The 22,297-nt window shown below is 34.4% G+C and overlaps 1 protein-coding gene across 5 annotated transcripts in view; it reads left to right on the top strand.

Moving 5' to 3' along the window:
- CSMD3 (CUB and Sushi multiple domains 3) overlaps positions 1-22,297 on the top strand; it is a 1,109,294-nt gene that overhangs the window by 816,444 nt on the left and 270,553 nt on the right. For all 5 annotated transcript variants that reach the window (XM_084749143.1, XM_084749142.1, XM_084749141.1 and 2 more), the window contains 2 exons: positions 13,058-13,249; positions 20,664-20,802. In XM_084749143.1, coding sequence (XP_084605269.1) covers positions 13,058-13,249; positions 20,664-20,802 — 331 coding nt within the window. The remainder of the gene's footprint in view (positions 1-13,057; positions 13,250-20,663; positions 20,803-22,297) is intronic.

Below are 22,297 nucleotides of genomic sequence, written 5' to 3'. Positions count from 1 at the left end.
TTAAACCATTGTCAGCTCCCAACCGCTGCATCATGTCCTAACCATGAAAATCTTATAGGTAACTACATCACTGAGGAAAGTCAAGGCATGAACACGAGCAGAAACTGGAGGCAGGAAATGAAACAGAAGAACCATGGAGGAGAGACACTTATTGCTTGCTACTCATGGCTTGTTCTGCTATCTTTCCTACACAGCATAGGCCTAGGTGCCTAGGAATGGTACTAACCAATGGGCTGGGCCCTACTACATTAATTAGCAGTCATTAAGATGCCAGAGACATGTACACAGGTCAAACTTATGGGGGCAACTCTTCAACTGTTGATCCCTCTTCTCATGTTTATCAAGGTGACACCCAATTTTAGCCATCGCTGTACCCCAGCCACCTACCAGTTTCATGCTGTCACTGTTTATGTACTCCATCTGTCTGCTGTACTAAGGAAAAAGAATATGTAGTCTAATTACTAATCTTTCTTTTTCAAACACCTCCATATTTTTTAAAACCTTACGCTCATATTCAAAATCAATAAATTCTTAGTCATTTCCAACCTAACAACACTTCTAACATACATAAACTCCTGGCAGAATTATTCACTATACTTTCCTGTGTTAACACTATGAGCAGATTGTGTTACAATTATTATGTTTCATGATTTGCTCATGCTTGTAGTTTGTGCTTTCCTTGGAATAGTTCAGTGTTGATCCTCTGTTTACCATTCTTAACAACGTATCATCATAACTTTGCAGTTAAAGTGAGATACGCTGTGTGTTTTAGGTCTCTGTTCTGCCTTTAAATGTATGTGGTAGTGTACTGCATATGTTTACAGTACTCAGATGAATTATAACATAAGGCTGAAGCTGAAAGACAAATACTGACATCAGTATGTATTTGTCAATCTCTTTCAGATGCCAATAAATTTACAATTCCTTCCTGGGACAGTGTTTAGGGCATTTATAGATAAAATTATTTTTTGAGATATGTCCTGCATAACCCATACTGATTGTCTATGGGTGGTAATAGGAAAAGTATTTGGCACCCTTGCCCTGACAGCCAGTTTTATGTGACAGCCCAATATGCCATGTATCTACTGTGGTAAGAAATCTATACAAAGCTTTCAGGCCAGGATTTGCAGAATTAGTGGAATGCTTGTTCATAAAGTATGTAGGAACAAAGGCTAATAGTTGACTTGTAGACTTATAAATTGTGATATATTGTGTGTTTGTTGTTTGTTCAAAGTGTGAATTAATAGTTAATCACTATATATAATATTCAAGATAGGCAAAAAATAAACTTTCTAATACTGATACCTGCCAAACATTTGTAAAGAAAGTGAGTTCATCTAAAGTGACTACCTTGAAAAGACCTGTCAGTGATGAGCAATCCTGTTATACAAATCTATCCTGACAAAGTTTAAAAAATCTCTAAAGACAACAAGAATTAATTTAGAATAGTTTTTTGTATTCCTATCCTTAAAGCCAAGTAATTTAGGACATCTAGGAATGTGCTATATGAAATATAACATAGTCCCATATGACTCAATTTAAAGCATTTAAATTATTAATAAATGTGCATTTTACTAGAAAAATACACTCTTATTTATTTGTAGACTAAGGAATTAATGTCAGGGCTGGAGAGATAGTTCAGTGGTTAAGAGCACTAGTTGCCCTTGCCAAGGACTTGACTTAAATTCCCAGAACTCACATTTTGGCTCCATTTCCCAGGGGAGCCAACAAATTCTTCTGACTCTCTCAGGCACGTGGCACATACACAAACATACAGACAAAGCATTTATGAACATAAAGCAAAATAAATAAATCTTTAAAAATAATTAGTGGAATGTTGAATTAAGTATGCCCTAGAAATATTTAGCCCATGACTGCCTGTCCCATCATCATTAAACAAGTTATCACAAAACTGGGAATGTGTAGAACAGGTAAATGCCTTTCACTGCCAACAAGAAGTAGAGGGGAAAATGGGAAGGAGGGAAGAATGGGAGGATACAAGGGATGGGATAAGCATTGAGATGTAACAAGAATAAATTAATAAAAAATTAAAAAATAGTAATAATACTGAATATAGAATAAAAAAAGAAGAAGTAGAGTGAATACAAAGAGGGGCCAGGGTAAGAAATAGCTGCCAAAATATGCTGTCAGTCACATATGTCTTCCAAGTATGGCTTACTTCCTACAATTTCCAGCTTCTCCCCCAAGTAGCACCACCACCTGGGAACTAAATCATCAACATAGGATCCTATGAGTAGCCCTTGATATTCGAATGGTAACATTCCACCCCTCACTTCCAAATGTCTTTTCCCACCTAACAATTGCCCATTACCAAGAGTCACCAAAATCACTTGATTATTAAAATGTCCAACATACAAGTCTTTTCCAAGAGTGACACAAGCTTGTATTTGTAAACTGCTATAAAAATCTGCACATAGCTGTCTTCTAAGCAGTTGACCCAGGTTTGATTCCCAGCCAATGCAGTGTGCCCATGTTTTAGCCAGGCGTCGTGGAACAAGCCTCTAATCCCAGCCCTCGGGAGGCAGAAGCAGGTGGATTGTTGTGAGTTCGAGGCCAGTTTGGTCTACAAAGCAAGTCCAGGACAGCCAAGGCTACCACAGAGAAACTCTGACTCAAAATACAAAACAAAACAAAACAAAAAATCTGACAGAGCTACTTCCCTGGCATCCCCTAATACTCACTACTTTTTATTTTCATATTCCTTAAAGTCCTTGGGCAAGGGCAAAACACAGACAAGTTTTTGCTAGGATGTAACATGAATAACCTCCATCTGACTACTCAAGGTGTCTCCATTCTTAGAAGAAACTGGAGCATGGTCTGCCCTATTTAATGCTTTCACCAGGCCATCTGAGGCCCAGTGTAATCACCCATTAAGCAATATTTACACCGTAGTGAGGCTTCTCTAGCTGTCAGTCCCTAACTTTTCCAATATCTATTTTTTTTTAAAGAACTTGACAAGGAAAATTTTTATATGAAGACGACGGAATAAACACGGGAAATAAGGCACTAATTATGGGAATTCCATGGCTTAGTTTATTCACATCACTCTTCTAACTATCCTGGCATTAATGCAGATACCCTTTTGTTTTTGTTGTTGTTGTTCTTGTTTGTTTGTTTGTTTGTTTCTCTTGTTTTTCCATAGTCTCAAGATTTTTAATTTTTAATAAAACAATCCCGACTATGATCCCTTCACTTGTATCTTCCCATCCTCACCCTCCCTCCCTCTTTCACCCTACTCCATCCCTAGACCTATGACAGAAGGAGACCTCCTCCCCCACCATATGATCACAGCCTATCCAGTCTCATCCTGATAGCCTGCTTCCCTTCCTCTGAGTGCCACCAGGTCTCCCTACCAAGGGGAAGTAGACAAATAAGGGGCACCAGAGTTCATGTCAGAGCCAGTTCTGCCCTCCCCACAACCATGGAGAATGTGTTGTCCATTGACTAGATCTGAACAGAGGGAGTCTAGGTTTACTGAACGCTTTGTCCTTCATTTGGTATAACAGTTTGTATAGGCCCCCCTGGGTCCAGATCCACCAACCTTGATGGTCTTCTTGTAGGTTTGCTGGACCCTCTGGGTCCTTCTATCTCCCCATTCTTCCATACCACTCTCAACTGGAATCCCAAAAGCAAATTGCAACATCTGTCCCAATTCCCTGCTCCATGAAGACTCTCAGAGGACATCCAAATTCTTTTGAAAAACTTTAACAAGGAGTTAAAACAGAAGTGACCACATTTAGTTAGAACAATCACTCCATTTCTCTGCTGCCAGTTTTCCATATGAATTACTTTGGCATAGTTGTGACAAAAGCTTCAGAGAGAGCGAGATAAAACAGTAAGGATTTAAAGCTGGTCAAGGCGGCGCATGCCTGCAATCTCAGCACTCATTGAGGCAGAGGCAGAAGAATCACTGTGAATTTTTGAGGCCAATCTGATTTACAAAGCAAGTCTGGGACAGCCAAGGCTACACAGAGAAACCCAGTCTCCAAAAACAAAACAAAAAGAGAGTAAAGATTTGTTTTGTTTAATTTTGATTTAATGTCCTTGAGGACTGAACCCAGGGCCTTACATAAGGGAAAAAGGCACCCTCCTGCTGTGGAATATTCAACCGTTTTAATTTTTTTCCATTCAGAAAATGACTGCTGCTGTTATTCTAATTCTATTACTCAGGCCAGCTTCAAACATCCAAACTTTATGTCTCAAAAACAGGCACACAACATCACGATTAGCAATGAGGATATAATTATCTTAACTCATGGCTTCAGAGGGTTTACTTCTGAGTCTCCTGACTCCACACTCTTGGGGAAAACAACATAATGGTGGAACCTTGGGTGTGGAGGAGCTTTTTATTGCACTGAAATTCTAAACATAGAAAGAGAATCGGGAAAGGATAAGGGCAATATGTTGTCTCCATAGACAGGCCTATAGTTACATACTTTTTCTAACTAGGACCTATGTCTTAAAGGTTCCATAATTTGTTAATATAGGAACAGTACTAGGCAACCAAGAATCTGTGGTAGGCACTCAATATGAAAATCATAATAGGTAATTATTTCTATCTCCTTTTCCTGCAAGTGTGACCAAAATTTTTCATCTCTGATTCTGTGGCTTTAATTACATTATATGTCTCATATAAGCTCATGTATGCAGCTTAGTTCTTTATGTGAATGATGTACTTCATATAGTATAAGATCGCCAAAGTTGCCTTCTTTTGCCACTTACTGCAGAATAGGTTTCTAAAGATAAATAGTCTCTTTGCATATTTGCCACATTTTATCTATCTGACTATGAAAACCAAGGTTGTTTCTATAACATGATATTGTGTCTAGTGCTTCAAGAAATATGGAAATACTGTCTCTGCCAGATTCTGATATCAGTTATTTTGGTTAAATGCCCAGAAAGAAGATTCCTCGATTTTGAATGACTCAGAAACTCTACACTCTTTTCCATACTACCTACTCTGTTTTGCCTTGGCAGAGTGTACAACATTCCTATTTTTTACCAATTCTTGCCAATGGTTCTCTTACTTTAACATCATCCTGATGTTCTTATATATATATATTCTTGTAATTTTATAAATGTACTTGATCATTTTTAGGACATATTTTGATAACTTGTATATGTCTCTTACTTTCATGTATTTTTAACTCTTGAGTGCAATTTTTTGCTTTTAATCAATGTCTTGAAGTACAGCCTAAACTGTCCTCAAACTGGCTAACCTCCCACAATAGCTTTGTGGGTAATAGATATTCCTTAAATTCATAATCTAAAATATTGATATTCTATTTAAAACTTATCACGTGATCATCTATAACTTATGAAATAGTCTCTGACATTTTGAATAATCAAAGGTAACTGTATTGCTTACAGTCTCACTTTAGGTCACATATAAATCGGATTAAGTCTGCATTATCTTCCATTGATGTATATAATTAACAGTAAATGTATTACATGGTTCTACCAGAATTTGCCAAAACGAGTGAATGCATATGAATTCATGAAATATGTTTATTGTACAGAGAAGTATATTAGAATACTAGCTTTGAGTTTGTTTTTCCTTAATATATATTAAGCACCTTAGTTGCTCCTCTACCATATCGCTATGTGCTTTAACATGCTGGATTATTCATGTATCTGTAAAACATAATGTAATTCTGAAGGAAGCCACATATCTCTCTAACTAGTCAAGTATGGATCTAATAATTCTGTAGAACATCCTTTATAAAATTGATGGATAGCCCTCTTACTTTTCTTATCTCTTGCTCTCTTACCTCTTTCTCCTCTCTGTCTCTGTCTCTCTGTCTATCTCTGTCTCTTTTCCTCTCTGTCTCTCTGCTTCTGTCTGTCTGTCTGTCTGTCTGTCTCTGTCTCTGTCTCTGTCTCTGTCTCTCTCTGTCTCTCTCTGTCTCTCTCTCTCTGTCTCTCTCTGTCTCTGTCTCTCTCTGTCTCTCTCTCTCTCTCTCTCTCTCTCTCTCTCTCTCTCTCTCTCTCTCATCTTTCTGTCTGGGGTGCACCCTTCCTGCTTCCTCATGCCCAATATCATAAAAAATTGATGGATAATAGATACTGAAAGGCTCAATCAAGAAGGAAATCTTTAAGGAGAAATCCACCTGTATGTCACTATCTACATTCCAAATATTTCCCAACTGATTTACTATGCATGGGTTTATCTTCCCGCTTAAAGAGTCTAGTTATCCAACTCGGCTTCATTATGAGAGACAAAGTATGAAGAATATTGTCAGTGATACTCAATGCAAAAATATAAAGCATAAAAATGGAAGACAAGAAGGTATGGTCTTGTGACAGCCAAAATTGATGCTTGACCTTGTGGAAGTAAACTAAAGAATTGTGGATATATACTTCAAAAATAAACTGTATGCCAATCTCATTTCAAGATTGATAATTTAATAGAATTGTATACATAATCATTATAATGGGACTTGTTATTTTATCCAATTTTGGGAAAGACAGGTAAAATATTTTTATACCAGATTGTCATATAAGGAATCAAAAATCTATAGAACTGGAAAAAGCTGATCGACATCCCTCTGTTTATGCAATATACTCTGCTTCATCCTTCTAATAAATAAGTTATTTATTTAACTGTATCAAAGGCAGAGTTGTATAGAGAGTTTTGGATGACTCTTCAGGCAGCAAACTGTCTCTGTCATCTTCTCATTTGAGAAGCTGCTAAACTGCACTCCCTGTAACACAGGTAATTAATTTTATTTCTTCTCAAGTCTCTGATAGAGTTGAAGACCAGATAGTTTAGTTTTACAATTAAACTTGTTTAATGGTTAAGATGTTCTTAGGTTTAGATACATGTTTCAAACTGATAATGATGAGATATGGTAGATATTGATTTACAGTCAGAATTTTAGACACATGAAGATAGGAAAGATGTTTTCTTCAAGGCTGCCAAATACAAATAGCCAAAACACTGTAAATGTAGCATTTATATAATTCCTGATTGTTTTGTGGTTCTTCTTGCTGTAAATAATTTATTGTATATAAATGTAATAATATAAATGTATGTGAAAAAATTAAAATATGAAAATAATATTTTAATTTTTTGACAAATTGACAAATATTTAAAGAGAAATGACAAACAAGAATTGAAAAGTGTTGTAAATGTTATTCTTTTTATATTACCCAATGCATTTTCAAGAGAGAAAGAAATAACTTCGGTATTAATTTGCCCTAGTTTAATATAAATTTTGTACTACAGAACATAAGTACTCACTGCTTTTAAATATGATTTAATGAAATTAGTCATGTTAAATCATCAATTACAGTTTTATGTTCACTCATTCATTGATAAATTTCACAAATATTTATTTATTTACTTTCACTTTTGCTGAAGCTCTTCTTATTTGGAAAGATGATTCTTTTTTCCTAGTACAGAGAAAGGGTTTATTTGAAAAGGTCAAATGTACTTGATAAATATAATAATTCTCAGTGGATTTGGTTCATTGGTATTATCAAATGTAATAAGGCATTTTAGAAACAATTTCTTTATAACATATAAATTTTCTCTTTTGTAACAATGGATGCAGAAAGACTCACTTATTATTGATGTTATAAAAGGGAAGTTCTGGATTTTTCCTATAAAAGTATTCGGCATAAAATGTGGCTATAAAATTATATTATTTTCCAGATCTGTTTATTCACTCTACGGTAATGAGAATGTTAAACAAAATAAATAAATAAATAAATAAATAAATAAATAAATAAATAAAATAGATTCAATATATTTATTTTTAGCACAATAAAGGATGTTTTTCTTTGAAAGTAAACATTTGCCATAGGGAATTTATTTCTAACTTTTAGTAATCACCAGAGAGAGAAGCTCATTATGTTAGAAACAAATGCCACAATACCTGGCATATGCTGCTACTAAAGTGACAACGGAAAAGAATAGAGCTAGGGTGATAAAGTGTTTGCCTTAAACAAACTAGGAACTCAGTTCAATCCCCAGAATGCATGTAAAAGTACCCAACATGGTGGCATGTGCTTATATTCTCAGGACTAGGAAAGAAGTGATAAATAGGTCTCTGGAGCTCACTGAACTGCCAGCTAACTTACTTAGTGAGTACTCGGCCACTGAACCATACTGACACTGACTCAAAGTGAAAGTGGGTGATGCCTAAGGAATGACTCCTCCCCAGCTGTCTGGTTCCCTTCTACCATATGTGTTCACACAAGCATACATATGCATTTGCATATACACATGAACCTGTACACAAACACAAATACATAAGCCAAAAATGTTAGTTATTTTTTTTTCTCAATGCCCAATCTATTTTTTATGGCAGGAATTTTCCTTTCTCTTCAGAAATCATTTCTAATGAAATTACTCTTCTCGGTTTATAACATTTAAAAAGGAAACTTGCAATGACATCAGCACAATAGGAGTTTTGTACAAATATCATTGTTAAGTTTTATTACATTTTTCTTTTTAAATTAGAAAATGGAAAATTTTCATAATTTTGAAAATATTTTTGATATCATAAGGTGAGAAAGTTATTGAGTATCTATGTGAAGAATTTAGACAGTTATATAAACTATTTTGTGACCCTGGGTATTTCTAGTTACTACAAATATTAATATCAAAACGCACACGAATTGAATATTATAACATTAGCAGAACAAAAACACATGTTTAATAATTAAATATGGATTAATTTCAAGTAAAGTTATCAGAAAGAAAATAGAAATGTTATATGTTAATATATTACAAATCAATATGCTTTTTTCTGATAATAGCTTTATATTTTTATATGTAAAAATTTAAAGCTTATTTGTATAAAACTCTTATTGTAGCTTAGCATTCTAAATGTTGTGCTAAATTATGGAAGTACTCAATGAGAAGATATAAGAAGTAATTAAAATTTATATAATAATAATGGAAAGAGGCAAAATTTATATTTAAAATGTTTAGCATCCTATGCTCTAAAATTGCAGATACTTGGTATTAAATAAAAATTACCAATTCCTGAATAATGAAGCTAATTCTTAAATGAAGTTACAATATTAAATAATTGTCTATAATAATAGTAATTACGTGATATTTTCTCATTCTTAAAGCCCTAGGAGAAATAACATAACTGCTGAAATGCTTATTTCTTCATTGGTTGTTGTTTCCATTAATTCAGAGAAAAAGAATGGTTGGTACTAAAAAGATTATAATTTTTCCTACTCACAAACACAAAAGGTAACCAGTATGCATTCAAACTTTGACTAACTATGGACAATAAAACAATAGCATTCCTACAAAGTAATTATTTCTGTGGGAATTTAACTGACTGCTTTTAGAACTCCTATAATACCAGGGCAGGCAGGTGGAAGTGGGGAGTTCTTTAGTCTTTCATTAAACACCCTCATTCCCTTCTGTGCTTTAAAATCTTACTCCTACTTTGTTTATTAACTGAGAGAAAATGGAACAGTAGGGATTTACCACCTCTTTCCTTTCAAGTCAATTAGACCTCAAGGAACATGCATATTCTCATATAAGCATTAGCCTAAAGTGAAAGCCGTCTTACTTTAGATAATTTGTCTCATTTAAATCATTAAGGCTAAAAATTTGACAAGAAATCCATATTGTGCCTTCATATTTACCTATGACCAGAACATTCTAACATGTATGTTGACATTTCTGTCTTGTTCAGTATATAAATATGTGTGTATATATATATATATATATATATATATATATATGTAGGTATGAATGTAAATATAAAATAAATTTGTAGTATGTATTGTTACACAGATATATTAGAGCATATTTATCATAAACTTAACAAACTTTATGAGTGTAGAATTGAGACAGTAGCTCTCACTCAAAAAACAAAGCTCCAGGGTTTTCTATTAATATTCATCCTTTTATCTTTTCTTTTTGAAGTATATTGAACATTTCTTGTGATGTCACTCATTCCAAGATAAACTTTCTGAATACACATGTTTTACATATGCAGTTATGCACCACATATCCACTTTCTATGACATGGATACTTGTTTAGTTTTCTGCTATGGAATCTTGACTGTTGTTATTACAAATGTCCTTTAAAAGTAAAACAGCTTATATCCTTTGCTTAATATTCTCCTTTAGCGGTTCTCTTTTGATACTAATAAAGAAATAATCCATTCAGAAATAACTGTCATGACCTAGAGTTAATAAGTTAAGACTGTGTTTGAGTTAAGCTGACAAAATATCCTAGTTATAATATAGTAACTTCTGAAAATATAGATATAGTAACTTCTGAAAATCCATATAAATTTATGATTATATGGATTGGGAAGGGAGGCGTTTGAGATTCTGGGACAGTCACAGTTAAAAGAGGATACTGTAGCTTGTCATTCATGCTTTGAGTTATGAAAGTAAACCATAGGGTTTTAAGCCATGCTATGAATCTTTGTTCTGGTAAATTTAAGACATCTTATTTAACAGACCTAAATTTACCTCTAAATTGAGGACATAATAGCAGTTGTTTCATAGAAGGCTTTTGTTTGTTTGTCTGTTTGGTTGTTTGGTTGGTTGTTTTGCTTGTTTGTTTGTTTTGTTTTTTGTTTTTGTTCTTATTTTTTTTGTTTTTGTTTGTGTGTGTGTGTTTGTTTTGTTTTGTTTTGTTTTGTTTTTGCTTTTTGAGGTCCCTGGCCATTGCTCAGAAATACTACTTAATTAGTATAATTTTTATTTGCAGTTTCTTACTTGTGAACATTGTCTTTAATTCTATACAACTGAAGTCAACTCCTTGCAACACAATGTGGGCTTCAATGTTTTATTTACATATATGTGTATTAGATAGGGAGAAGCAAGCTTGATGGATGATTACATTGATTACTCTTTCAAATGGTAAATTGTCTAACAATATCTTATTCATCTAATCAATAGATCTACGTATACAGCTACCTACATCCCTACATATCCACATACTTGTCTACTAGAGACAGAGAAAATAAAATTCATCTTTGTCACCAGTCAAAAAAAAAATTGATGGCTGTTCAATTTGTGTATTTGATAACATTTTACCCAGTTCTCCCAGAGGGCATGCAGTAATATAGTACAATATCACAACCAGAAATCTGACATTGGTGTAATTTATGAAATTTACTTAGATATATTTTAATAGTTCCACAAGAATGCATGTTTTACACATATAGTAATTTTATGGTTATAGATTTCTGTGGCTATCACTACAGTCAAGACTCTGAACATTTCCATTAAAAGAAGCCACACAATATTCACACCAAATCCCTCCCAACATTTCTCCATGAACTCTAACTCTGTCAGCAAATTAATTCTCTACTTTCACAACTTAGTTCAAAAAATGATATATAACACAAACTAGCAATGCATAATTTTGGCATTATATTTAGTATAATGACAATTTCCATGGCATGTCAGTTTGTGGAGGGATTCAGTCCTTGTTAATGCTGAGTATCATATCATGTTATGACCTTTCCACAGCTTAACAATTTGGTGTAATAAATGCCTAAGTGTATAGTTTCTGGATGATAAAGCAAGGATATGTTAAAGTCTACAAACTGCAACCATCCCTCATGGAGGACCTCACTTTAGTTGTATTTCTGTTTCTGTGATGAAATATTGAAAAACAAAACAAAACAAAATGTAAACGATAATTCCGTGTTATAGTCCACCGCTGCGGAGAAGTCGAAGTTAATGGAAAGAAGTCACATCACATCTTCAATCCCCCCAAAAAAATTAGTTAAAAAATAAAAATATGTGTATATTCACTTATTTGCTTGTTTATACTCACCTGGATTTTTTCCAATCTATATAGTTAAAGAGCCCCTGCCTAGAGAATGGTATAACCCACTGTGGGTTATACACCAACAACTCACCCAAAACATGCCCGTAGGCCAACTCAATAGAACAATCCCTCCCTGAAGGTTTTTTCAGAATGATTCTAGGGTGTACCAAATTGACTGAGCTAAGTATCATTATGCAATACCATCTTTCAACCCTCCCAGCAATGTGTGGGTGATGATGCAGTTTTCTCTAAAACTGTGTCAGCATTTAGTATACTCACATATGCAATACATATTGTTTAGCGTTAGCAAACTGAATACGATATCATTAAGGCTTGCTGTGTCTTTGATTTTCATTTTGGAAATTAACAGTGTTGAATATATTTCACATAACATTTGTTGCCCCACCCTCTATTCTCTCTCTCTCTCTCTCTCTCTCTCTCTCTCTCTCTCTCTCTCTCTCTCTCTCTCTCCTTCTCTTATGTAAGTTTATATCAACCATGTATTTCCTCTCATTAGCAATGTTATTTTCAGTTCCTTCACAATGACTTTACATAGTGGAATAATTGGTTTTAAATGTCAACATGCTGCAACCTAGAATCACCTGCAAAGTGAGTCTCAACTGAGGAATTATCTAGATTTGGTTTAGGTGCTCCTGTAAGCATTTTTAGTAGGGAGTTGTCTTCCTTTGCCTAATTGAGTTGAAATGAAAGACTCACCATGGACGTGGAAAACATCATTTCATGGGCTGAGCACTGAACTGTGAGATAATAGAAAGCTAGGTGAGGTGAGAAAGCAAGGATGTATCCATTCTGTCCCCGTTCCTGACTGTGGATGCCATCTGACTAGTTCATTAAATTCCCAAAGTGGTGGGCTGTATCCTGGAATGTTAAACCAGGTTAACCCTTCCTTTCCTTGAGTTTTTGAATTTTTAAAATTTTTGGTTTTTTGTTTGTTTGTTTGTGTTTTCATTGGGTTTTATATCACAGCAACAGAAATGCATAAATTTACTAGAATTCTATTATTTAGTTCCAAAGATGTTACTTTATAGAAACAGCTAACACATGGATTACTTGAGATATTAAGTCATTTATTTCATAGATCTTTTTAAAAAATTAATTCAAGCATTTTTTTAAAAAATCAGTTTCCTACAAACACGTACACATACACATACACATGAGGACAGTTGTAGAGATAATCCTTACGGTTTGGAACTGTAAAAGTGATCCTGATAACATAGTACTACTGCCTCTCTGCCACTTCACAGGTTCCGTTGCAACTGCCTGTCGTGACCCAGGAGTCCCCATGAATGGGACGCGGAATGGTGACGGCAGAGAGCCTGGGGACACCGTTGTCTTTCAGTGTGATCCTGGATATGAGCTTCAGGGACAGGAAAGAATAACCTGCATTCAGGTAGAAAATCGATACTTCTGGCAGCCCAGCCCACCAGTCTGTATAGGTATGATTTAAGAATAATTAAAATTTTATAAAATGCATTGCAATGGTTTAAAGTTGGTGTTTATGTTAACAAGCACTATATTCAAGAAAAATTTGTATATTTTCAAGATTTCCGAGGATTCCAGAGGACTATGCACATACCCAAAATGTACAGAACTTTAAAGGATGATTAATAATTTCTGTAGTCCATAATTTTATCATATTCTGAACAGGTCAAAAAATTTTATATTATTAATCATATCTCCTTAAATATATTTTCAGCCTTTTATTCACTAGATTGCTCTATCGTCCTTTGCTTTAACACTTAGAGTCACTTAGAATCTCTATGTAGAAAGTGCTATGTTGATTTAGTTTCTGAATGCTTATTTCTTCTAAGCAGGTATTTTAGTCCTTCAAAGGGTTGGCTTTTCATTCAAGTCAGGAATATCAAAGGAACATCAGGCTTTGTTTTGATGATCTGACAAGGGCCCAGACCTTGTTCTATGCTTTCACTTGTCTGTCTTGTTTTTATGCTTGTTCTCAAATCTCAAAGTCACAGTCTAAATATTCAGAATACAGGCCTTTTAGTACTAGATATGAAAACAAAAAAATAAACCAAAAGACACGGGCTTAGGGAAATGACTACTTTGGCAATACAAGCACTTAGAATATCTCAAATTTAATTAAGTGTTTATATTAATCCTTTATGCTCAAGTATCAGTGTCAATGTCATCTTCAATCTACAAGATATTTTCAGTAAGCCAAGCTTATGCTTTTACTCAAATTTTTAATTTATTTATATACTCACAATAGTGAACTGTAAAGAGATTCTAGAGGGAGTCTAATACTTGCTCACTCACTATTGCATTTAAAGCAGTTGGGATAAGCAAATTTAGCAAGCTTTAAATAAATAAAAACCTTATTTTGGATCATTTACACTCATAAGAATTTTTTCAATATAGATTCACAGTGGTTTCTTTCTGGATGTCACATAGAATTACAGAATGAGTTTTCTATACCTCAGTCAGAGGCAAGAAATTTAATTACTCTGGTTTGTTTTACTACATGTTGTCACAGCTCATATGAAAGTTGCAAAGTAAAATTCATTACTAACATGATATTTTCCTTCCATAGGAAATTTGCCAATAAAATAAGAAAATTAGAAATTCTTTCCACCCTTCTTCTTAATAAAATCAAGCTGAAAATTGTATTTTTTACAACACATGTTGTATATTTAACAGATAGGCTTTAAAGCATAATAGTCACTAACATTCAAAGGTCTAATTCTCCTGGAGGAAAATGTTAGCTTTTGGTGTCTTCTATAGATAATGAGGCAGATGATAAGGAAGAAAAAGGTTCAAATCTGAACCAAAATAATAACATAGCTTGTACTAGTTCAGATTTTGATATATTCCTTTATACAGCTAATCTATAGCTATATTCTTCTATGGTTCTTTATGAACTATTGAAAGTTTATATTATCGAACATTAATTCATTTATATTTATGATCTGAATTAGTAAAATCAGGTGAGGGGAGCCATTTGAGAAACCTTTCTACGGAAAAGAAGGAAAATGTTAAGTATTTGCTTAAGGTGTGATTCTTCTTACTCACTAGATGGAGAGCATGTAGGACTATTATTAAATTAAAATGCTATATTCTTACTAATTGAAGTGTCATGGAATCTCATAAGAGAATTTCTATATAAAATACTTTGGCCAACACTCAAGAAGCAAGGAAAAAGGGCTCATGATGCCTCAGCACTAGTTGAGGAGCTCTTGATAGTTACAGCTTCTCATGAAGAGTCTTTCCAAGTACATTTTTCCAGTGGACGGTGCCACACCAATGAGTAGTAAAACTTGGACATATTTTTAATTTTTGTTTTGTTAAAGAATATATGATGTCAGAAAGGCATGAGGATGTTGGAGTGAATCTGGGAGGAATTTAGGTGAAGAATGGAAGATAAATATGATTAAAATACATGTTTACATGATACACCAAAAAGATTTAATAAAATATACTTTTAGAAAAAACAGAATGAAGTTCCCAAAAATTGCTGCAGATTATGCAGCTTTATGTGATAAGCAGTCCAGGCTGTCACTTAGTAGTATTTCCAGGCCTGAGCATTATATTGACATTATGCTTTATGTAAAATCCTAAAATATTGAAAAAAATTATACTGAACCTAAAGAAAAAATGCAACTCAAGCCATAATAAGATTAAAGTAATCTGGAATTACTGTTATAAAATTACATCTGTAAGCCACAATATACTCTAGCTAACAAGACCTGATTCTAAGGGGCAAAGGTGAACACTAAATCTTACTTATATGGGGCAGGGTGTGGAACATTTTTGTATGGATTATAGACCTGAGTATTATATTTTTGGAAGGATAAGATAGCTTCAAGAGAAGATATGCATTAGAACTTCTCTGAGGAAGAAAATAAGTTTTTAAAAAAGAATCTGAAAAATTGCTAAGGCTGCAGAAAGCTTGACCTGTGCAACTGATAAGACAGAACTCCATGATTGGAAAAACTATGCCGAAGATTAAACCCTGAACTCTTTAGAAAGTCCTTAAGTGTATGTCTCAGACCTCAGAGAATAAAGCATTTTACGTGCATGTGAAAAAGGAAAAAAAAAATCAGCCTCATAGCAAGTACCAAACAGAAGGACGTCATCTTTGGAGAGGTAATAGAATTCATTCTAACAAAATTGACAGCGTGAAGATTACTTTGACATTGCCAGAGGGAAAGTAGCAGCATACAATATGAAGGTAAATAACAAAGACATTAGTGTGGGCGGGTTGCTGAGAAAGACAGTACATGAATAAAATTGAATTGGCAAAAAAAATTAAGAAGATTGTAAAATAGATTTATAGCTGCTGCCCGTGTAACTGTCTCCCAAGAAAATATACTCAGAACAAATCATGCATGTCGGAATTCCAAAGAAGCCAACTGAAATGGAATTCATGAATGCCTTGGATTTTATTTTGGGTGCTTTATGATTAGATATGTAAAAAGTAAATTAATGGATTTCTAACTGCTATTTCAAGGTGAAGATACTTTAAAACAATTTTATGTATTCATTGGCAGACTAGGATTTATAAATGCCAGAGAATTTTACTCTCTGGTTGGTTCTGTAAATTTTCAAAAACAGCCATAGCTCTGAAATACTTAAGGAAAATGTTGCTAATGTGAAAAATGTAGTGAAAAGAATTTAGACTAAAGAGAAGAAAAGCCTTGCGCAATATATAGTAGGACTGTTAATATGCATGTCGTGAATTTTCTTTGTTCATGACAACTACATTTAAGTGTGTATATATGTATTGGCATACAATTCCTAAAATCATAAATGTCATTGTTCCTAGTAGCAATTAAGAAAACTGAAACAAAACTGGCCCCATTCTACACACCATTACACATGATTCCACTCTCTAACACCCTAAAGACTCAATCATTCTACTTTTTTAATACATAGCATGTACATCTTCACATTTGCTACTGCACACATATTTGTACACCTTTCATATTTGCTCATCATTCAGACATGATTTTAAAAGTCCTAAAATAACTAAGCTATTATTTTCTACATAACACAAAACCACCCATTGGACTACACATTCATTCATGCCGTCATAATCTCTCTTTTCATAATGAATATGAAGAACCACTAACATGTCAACAAATATTTGTACAAACATCACATCAGTCTGGAGGAAGAAAACACTGTATAAGAAACATTCTTAACTTTACAAGTTAGTGGTGAACGCTGACATATGAATATAGCTTTAAAATCAATTGAGACTATTAAATGGAGGTAGGCTGCGTGAGGGTGCTATTATCAGTAGAGCTGAGGCTAAGTCCGAGAAGAAAATTGAGGTGGTTTTTTTTTTTTAACGTTTCTAAAGGCTGTGATAAATTTTAAATCATAACTGAAACTACATAAACACAGGTATGGAAACAATTCAAGAAGTAATTATATGAACAGAAAGTACATAGAACTGTAGTGTTTTCGGGGCCAGAATGACACCTAGTAGGTTAAGGTGTTTGCTGACAGTCTTAACCGCTTAAGCTCAATCCCAAGGGCTCACACGGCAGGCAGAGAAAACCAACTTCTGCAGGTTGTCCTCTGACCTCCTCACCATATCTTGGTGCAAACACACACACACACACACACATACACACACACACACACACACACACACACAAATAACTTTAATTTTGTGGTAGTTTTGAATATAATTTATGCATTCAAAGTGATGGTTGATAACATTGTAAGGGCTACAGAGGTCAGGAGAAGGCAGGTTCATTCCAACTGGGGCATTGCCTTTTAGGTTTTACAGAACTACCACAGACTTTGCATTTCTGCACTATGATTAGATATTTTCACACATGAGATAATTGTTGGAAACAGAAGTCAGTCATTGCCATATTTCTAAGGAAATATATGAATCCATTTAGATTAAGAAATATGATAGCAAGTAAAGAAAATGAAACAAATTGAAATGTGTGTGTGAGATAAAGTCTAAATATATTGTCTTGATAAATTGAATTTGAAGAGTCTGTGAAGAACGTTAATATTCATGCTAAGAAATACATGTGGAGGCAGTGCTAATTGAGTAACTTAGGAACAGGACAAAGAGTCATTTGACTTGAATGCTATGTAATTTGTATATTATACAATTATGTACCAATAGACTACTAGGAAACAATAGCTGTAAATATTTACATGATTTGTAATTCAGCAGAGATTATCAGCAGGAGGACATAGGAAAAGAAGGTTCCAACTAATAAAGAGAGAGAAGGATAAAGTCATGAGCTTAAACATTTTCAGCAAAGAAGATTGCAATAGAATAAAAACAATATTAGATTAAAAAATGCTACATAAGCAACTCAGGAGCATACCCATGCAACAAAATGAAATGGAAATTTTCATGAGCGAACTGGTTTATGCACATAGACTTCATTAGAAAATTGGACATCAAATCCTAGAAACTACTAGTACATCAGACTTAAGTTAAAATCAACAAGTTGGAAGGATGATTATGAAGAGAAAGAAAGATGAAGTAGTCCCCAAGACACTTGTAAAGTTAAAAAGACATTAAGGTTGGGTTGACAATAGCTTGCCTTGGAGCTGAAGAGATTTGTAGACAGAAAAATTTGAGGAGATATTTGCAGGAAGCAAAGACCAGATAAAAACATCTGGAGCTCCAACTACCAAAGGTAAACTGTATCCATGACACAATTAAAAATAGAATACTAAATCTTAAAGAGTATCTTTCTAATGATTTATACTTGGGCACAGTTTTTTGCTGTGTCGGTAAACTCAACTTAAAGTTACAAGACCATGAAATTAGACTTCCTTTTCCAACAGAATTTAGTAAGCATAGGCTTTTTAATTTAAAAAAAATATTGTTTCACACATGTAAATACAGATAGCAGGGAACACTGGAATACGTTGAATGAAACCATTGTAACAAGGTGCACACTGTTGGCCTATCCTTGCATTTATTGCAAGAGTGAGGAAAGAGGAAGTTCTTTTTAGCAGAGAAGAATCTCCAAAAATAGCAGAAAGGAAGAACACATGAATATGTGGGGTGATTGAATAGCTCAGAGCATATTGTACTCTGATTCCAATTTCTTCTCAGAATTATTATACACTGATGCAAAGCTGGAGGTGGGGGGGGGGCAAAATTCAGAGGACTAAATTTAAATTAAGGGAAGCTTAATAAAAGTTTGGTTAGCTCGACTTTATTCAAACTGATAAATGAGGCAGATGAAAAAACGGTCCTTGGGGGGAGAATGGGGCATCTGTTTTTGGTTTAGTCATTCTTAAACAAAGGCAGGTGTAGAGCGATTATTTGTGTCATAAGTAAGTCTAAACTAAGTCTTACGGGAAAGCATGATTTCTAATAACAATTTCTTTCCTTGAACAATAACAACAAGGATGTGCAGATTACGTAAGCTTCAGGTAAAATTAGACATCTCCAGGTGAAAGCAATGGGGTGAGAGAAAGTGCCCTTACAGAGCTACACTTCAGCTTTGGGAAAGAAGACTCCATATGAAACTGCAAAGTAAATAAAGGTTCTGGAGTAGAGAGGAGTTTCATGTCAGGCTGGGGATGTTGAGGACACTTTGTTCCCAGATTCGGCAGACACTTAAGTTTGGTTTATTCCATCTAATTGTTTACAACCAGGTACCCACATGCTAGAAAAATAAGAAATAAACAAGCAGTGTGGCTCCATTCCGAACATCTAGATGCTCTAAATATCTAGGAGTTGAAATCACCATCTCTACACAAGGGTAGAAGCATGGACGAGCACAGTGGTAGATATAAAAATATATACATATTGAATTCTCTTGGTTTTTTTTTTTTCCTGCCTAGCTTGAAGAGAATTTTTTTTTTTCCCAGACTCAACTTTTACTGTCAAAAAAAATCTGGTTACTTTTTTTTTTTTCTGAATTGCAAAGATTATCTAGGAAAACAACAATTTTAAAACTCAGAAAAGAATGCCGGTTATGTAGATGGAATCAGAAGAATTTGAGAGCCCTCATACCACATTCATATACTTCTTCACTCGCCTTTCCTACCACTGAGGACGCGTGTCACTTTTTGAATGTAACAATGTTCCTTTAATCACCTCCGAATCTAACTGAAAACTATGTGTGCCTCTCCACTGACAAATGACAGGAAGTTATGACAAGGTCAACAATAGAATCTGTAGTTAACTGCTTATTTTTATCGATCAAAGAATTAGATTTTAAGAGACTTATAGTCACATTAATATTGTTGAAAGACAATCTCAGTTTTAGATTATCACTGATTTTTGACTCAATTACTATTAAAGCCTCTTTGAAAATATAAAAATGTCATGGAAGCTATGTAAATATGACAAACACTATCATCCTTTCCATAGATTATCATTATTATTTTGAGAAATGGTAATGCTGTGTAAATCAAACTGGCTTGGATTCCATTCACAACCTTCCTACCTCCCACACACTGGGTTTGAACACAGTTATTATTTGAGATTTTGTTTCACCTTGCTTCTGAATTTCTCTGTAACTTTCAGATTTCTTGTCCAGTAACCATGGGGAAACCATTTTTTTTTTCAACCCTCTCCCACTTTGCTTGACACAAAGTAGTAACATATAACTTTTATTTTTTTAGCCTGTTTTGGAAACCAGTAAAAGAAAAAAGTGTGTGTGTGTGTGTGTGTGTGTGTGTGTGTGTGTGTGTGTGTGATTTTGTGTGTGTTCTGTGTTCTATATATTATGGGTTTCTTTAGAAGACATGTAGCATCCTAGCATCCTGTGCTGTAAAATTGAAGTGTGTGCCGAGTCTCACATACCCTCAAAGAAATGTTTTCACAAATATTGACAGCTAATGGATTTTATTAATCTCTTAAGGTATTTTGTTTGCTTGTTTAAATTAAAGCACCTTGTGGAGGCAATTTAACAGGATCTTCAGGCTTTATCCTTTCGCCAAACTTCCCTCATCCGTATCCGCACAGCAGGGACTGTGACTGGACTATCAGTGTCAATTCTGACTACGTTATCTCCTTGGCATTTATCAGGTGAGTTCTTAAACCTGGCCATGTTTAAATTTTTTTTTCCTGGTTAGTCTCCCTTGGCATTTGTCCAACGTAAGTATTTATTTCTTTTAAAAGTTAATACCAACACTAATACTTTACTGTGGATGATTTAAAAGCCTTGTTCATAGACTGGCAGTTCTGCAGGGCCGAGGTGAGAATCCTCATTAGATAATCCTGGGTAGGAATGGTCCCGAGATATACTGAATTATGAACTTTGATTCCTATTGTTTCTAAGTTCGCTAGGTTCTTAGCACTACTGGTTTCAAAATTCAGATCCTTCTCTTATACTAAAAGAATAAGCAGTTAGTCAGCAATTCAATGTTTTTGGTCTCGTTTTTTCTGCAACAAAACTCTGGGAGAGACTTTGTATTCCCGTTCTGTTTTAATGTCTCATGCATCACCACACTTTTTGTTGTCCCATTAAGTCTAGCATATGAGAAGAATCTGATTGATCAATACTACGTCTTTCAGCAAAACTCGCTGGGAATCAAGAGGATTTACACGTGTGGCGAGGAGGGGGAGGGGCGGGGTGTGGGAGGGACGAGTGTCCCACATTCCCATTGTTGTGTCACAGACCTGGAACCATAGACCTTTGCCTGGGAATTAAGGCAACTGAGTCGAAGCTCTCTAGACTTGCCACTGTCACCCTGTTCTATTTGGGGAAAAATTTTTTGTTTTCCTCATGAGAAGCCCATATTTTATTACAAGGTGCGACCTTTCTATTTAAGATTGGGGAGGCACGAGCTAGGAGTTTAGGCCAGAGACAGTGCACCCTATCAGTATATACACAACTGTGGATTCAGTCTCCAGCACCCCAAGCAGAGCAAAAGGGAAAGATTTCAGATGGTAAGGCACGCGGTGGGGTGGGAGCTCCATATTTGCACTGTTTAAACCACCAGAGTCCTTCTTAATTAGATTTCTTTTTCCATGTTCGCAAACATTGATGTAACCAAAAGATTTATTCTCAGTAACACAACTGTTCTTTTCATCTCCAACTTTAAAAACGGTATTTGTGTAAACTAAAACATACACTATTTTCTAAAATGTTGAAGCCATGTTGAAAAGCAGGTCTTATAAAATCATGAAAATTGTCAAAATTTGGAGTTTCTGTTTTTATAATTCATAGTGCTCTGTTATTTGTTGGTTCAAGACAATGACGGTGAGATTGTTGGCTATTTCAGTACTTCCTTGGTAAATAACATTATTCCCATTTTTTGCTATTGGAGAAATTGCATTTTAAGACAGTAGGAATTTTCAAGATTTTTAATACAGTGCTTCGTTTCTTATAAATTAAGTTAGCTAATAAATTGGAAATAAAAGGCTATACTGCAGGAAGTATAGGACAGAAATTTAATTTCCAATTATGTCATTTATTATGTGACATTACGGAGAATGTTTCAATATATTCACTGGCAAAATAAAAACTATAACCTCTTTCTCGTATCACAGAAATAGCAACCAAATTAAAAATTTTAAA

This window comes from Acomys minous, assembly GCF_964271855.1.
Source record: "Acomys minous genome assembly, chromosome: 12".
In the NCBI taxonomy this organism is placed as follows: domain Eukaryota; kingdom Metazoa; phylum Chordata; class Mammalia; order Rodentia; family Muridae; genus Acomys; species Acomys minous.
The sequence above is the reverse complement of the archived record's forward strand: the minus strand, read 5'-3'. Positions and strand labels throughout refer to the sequence as shown.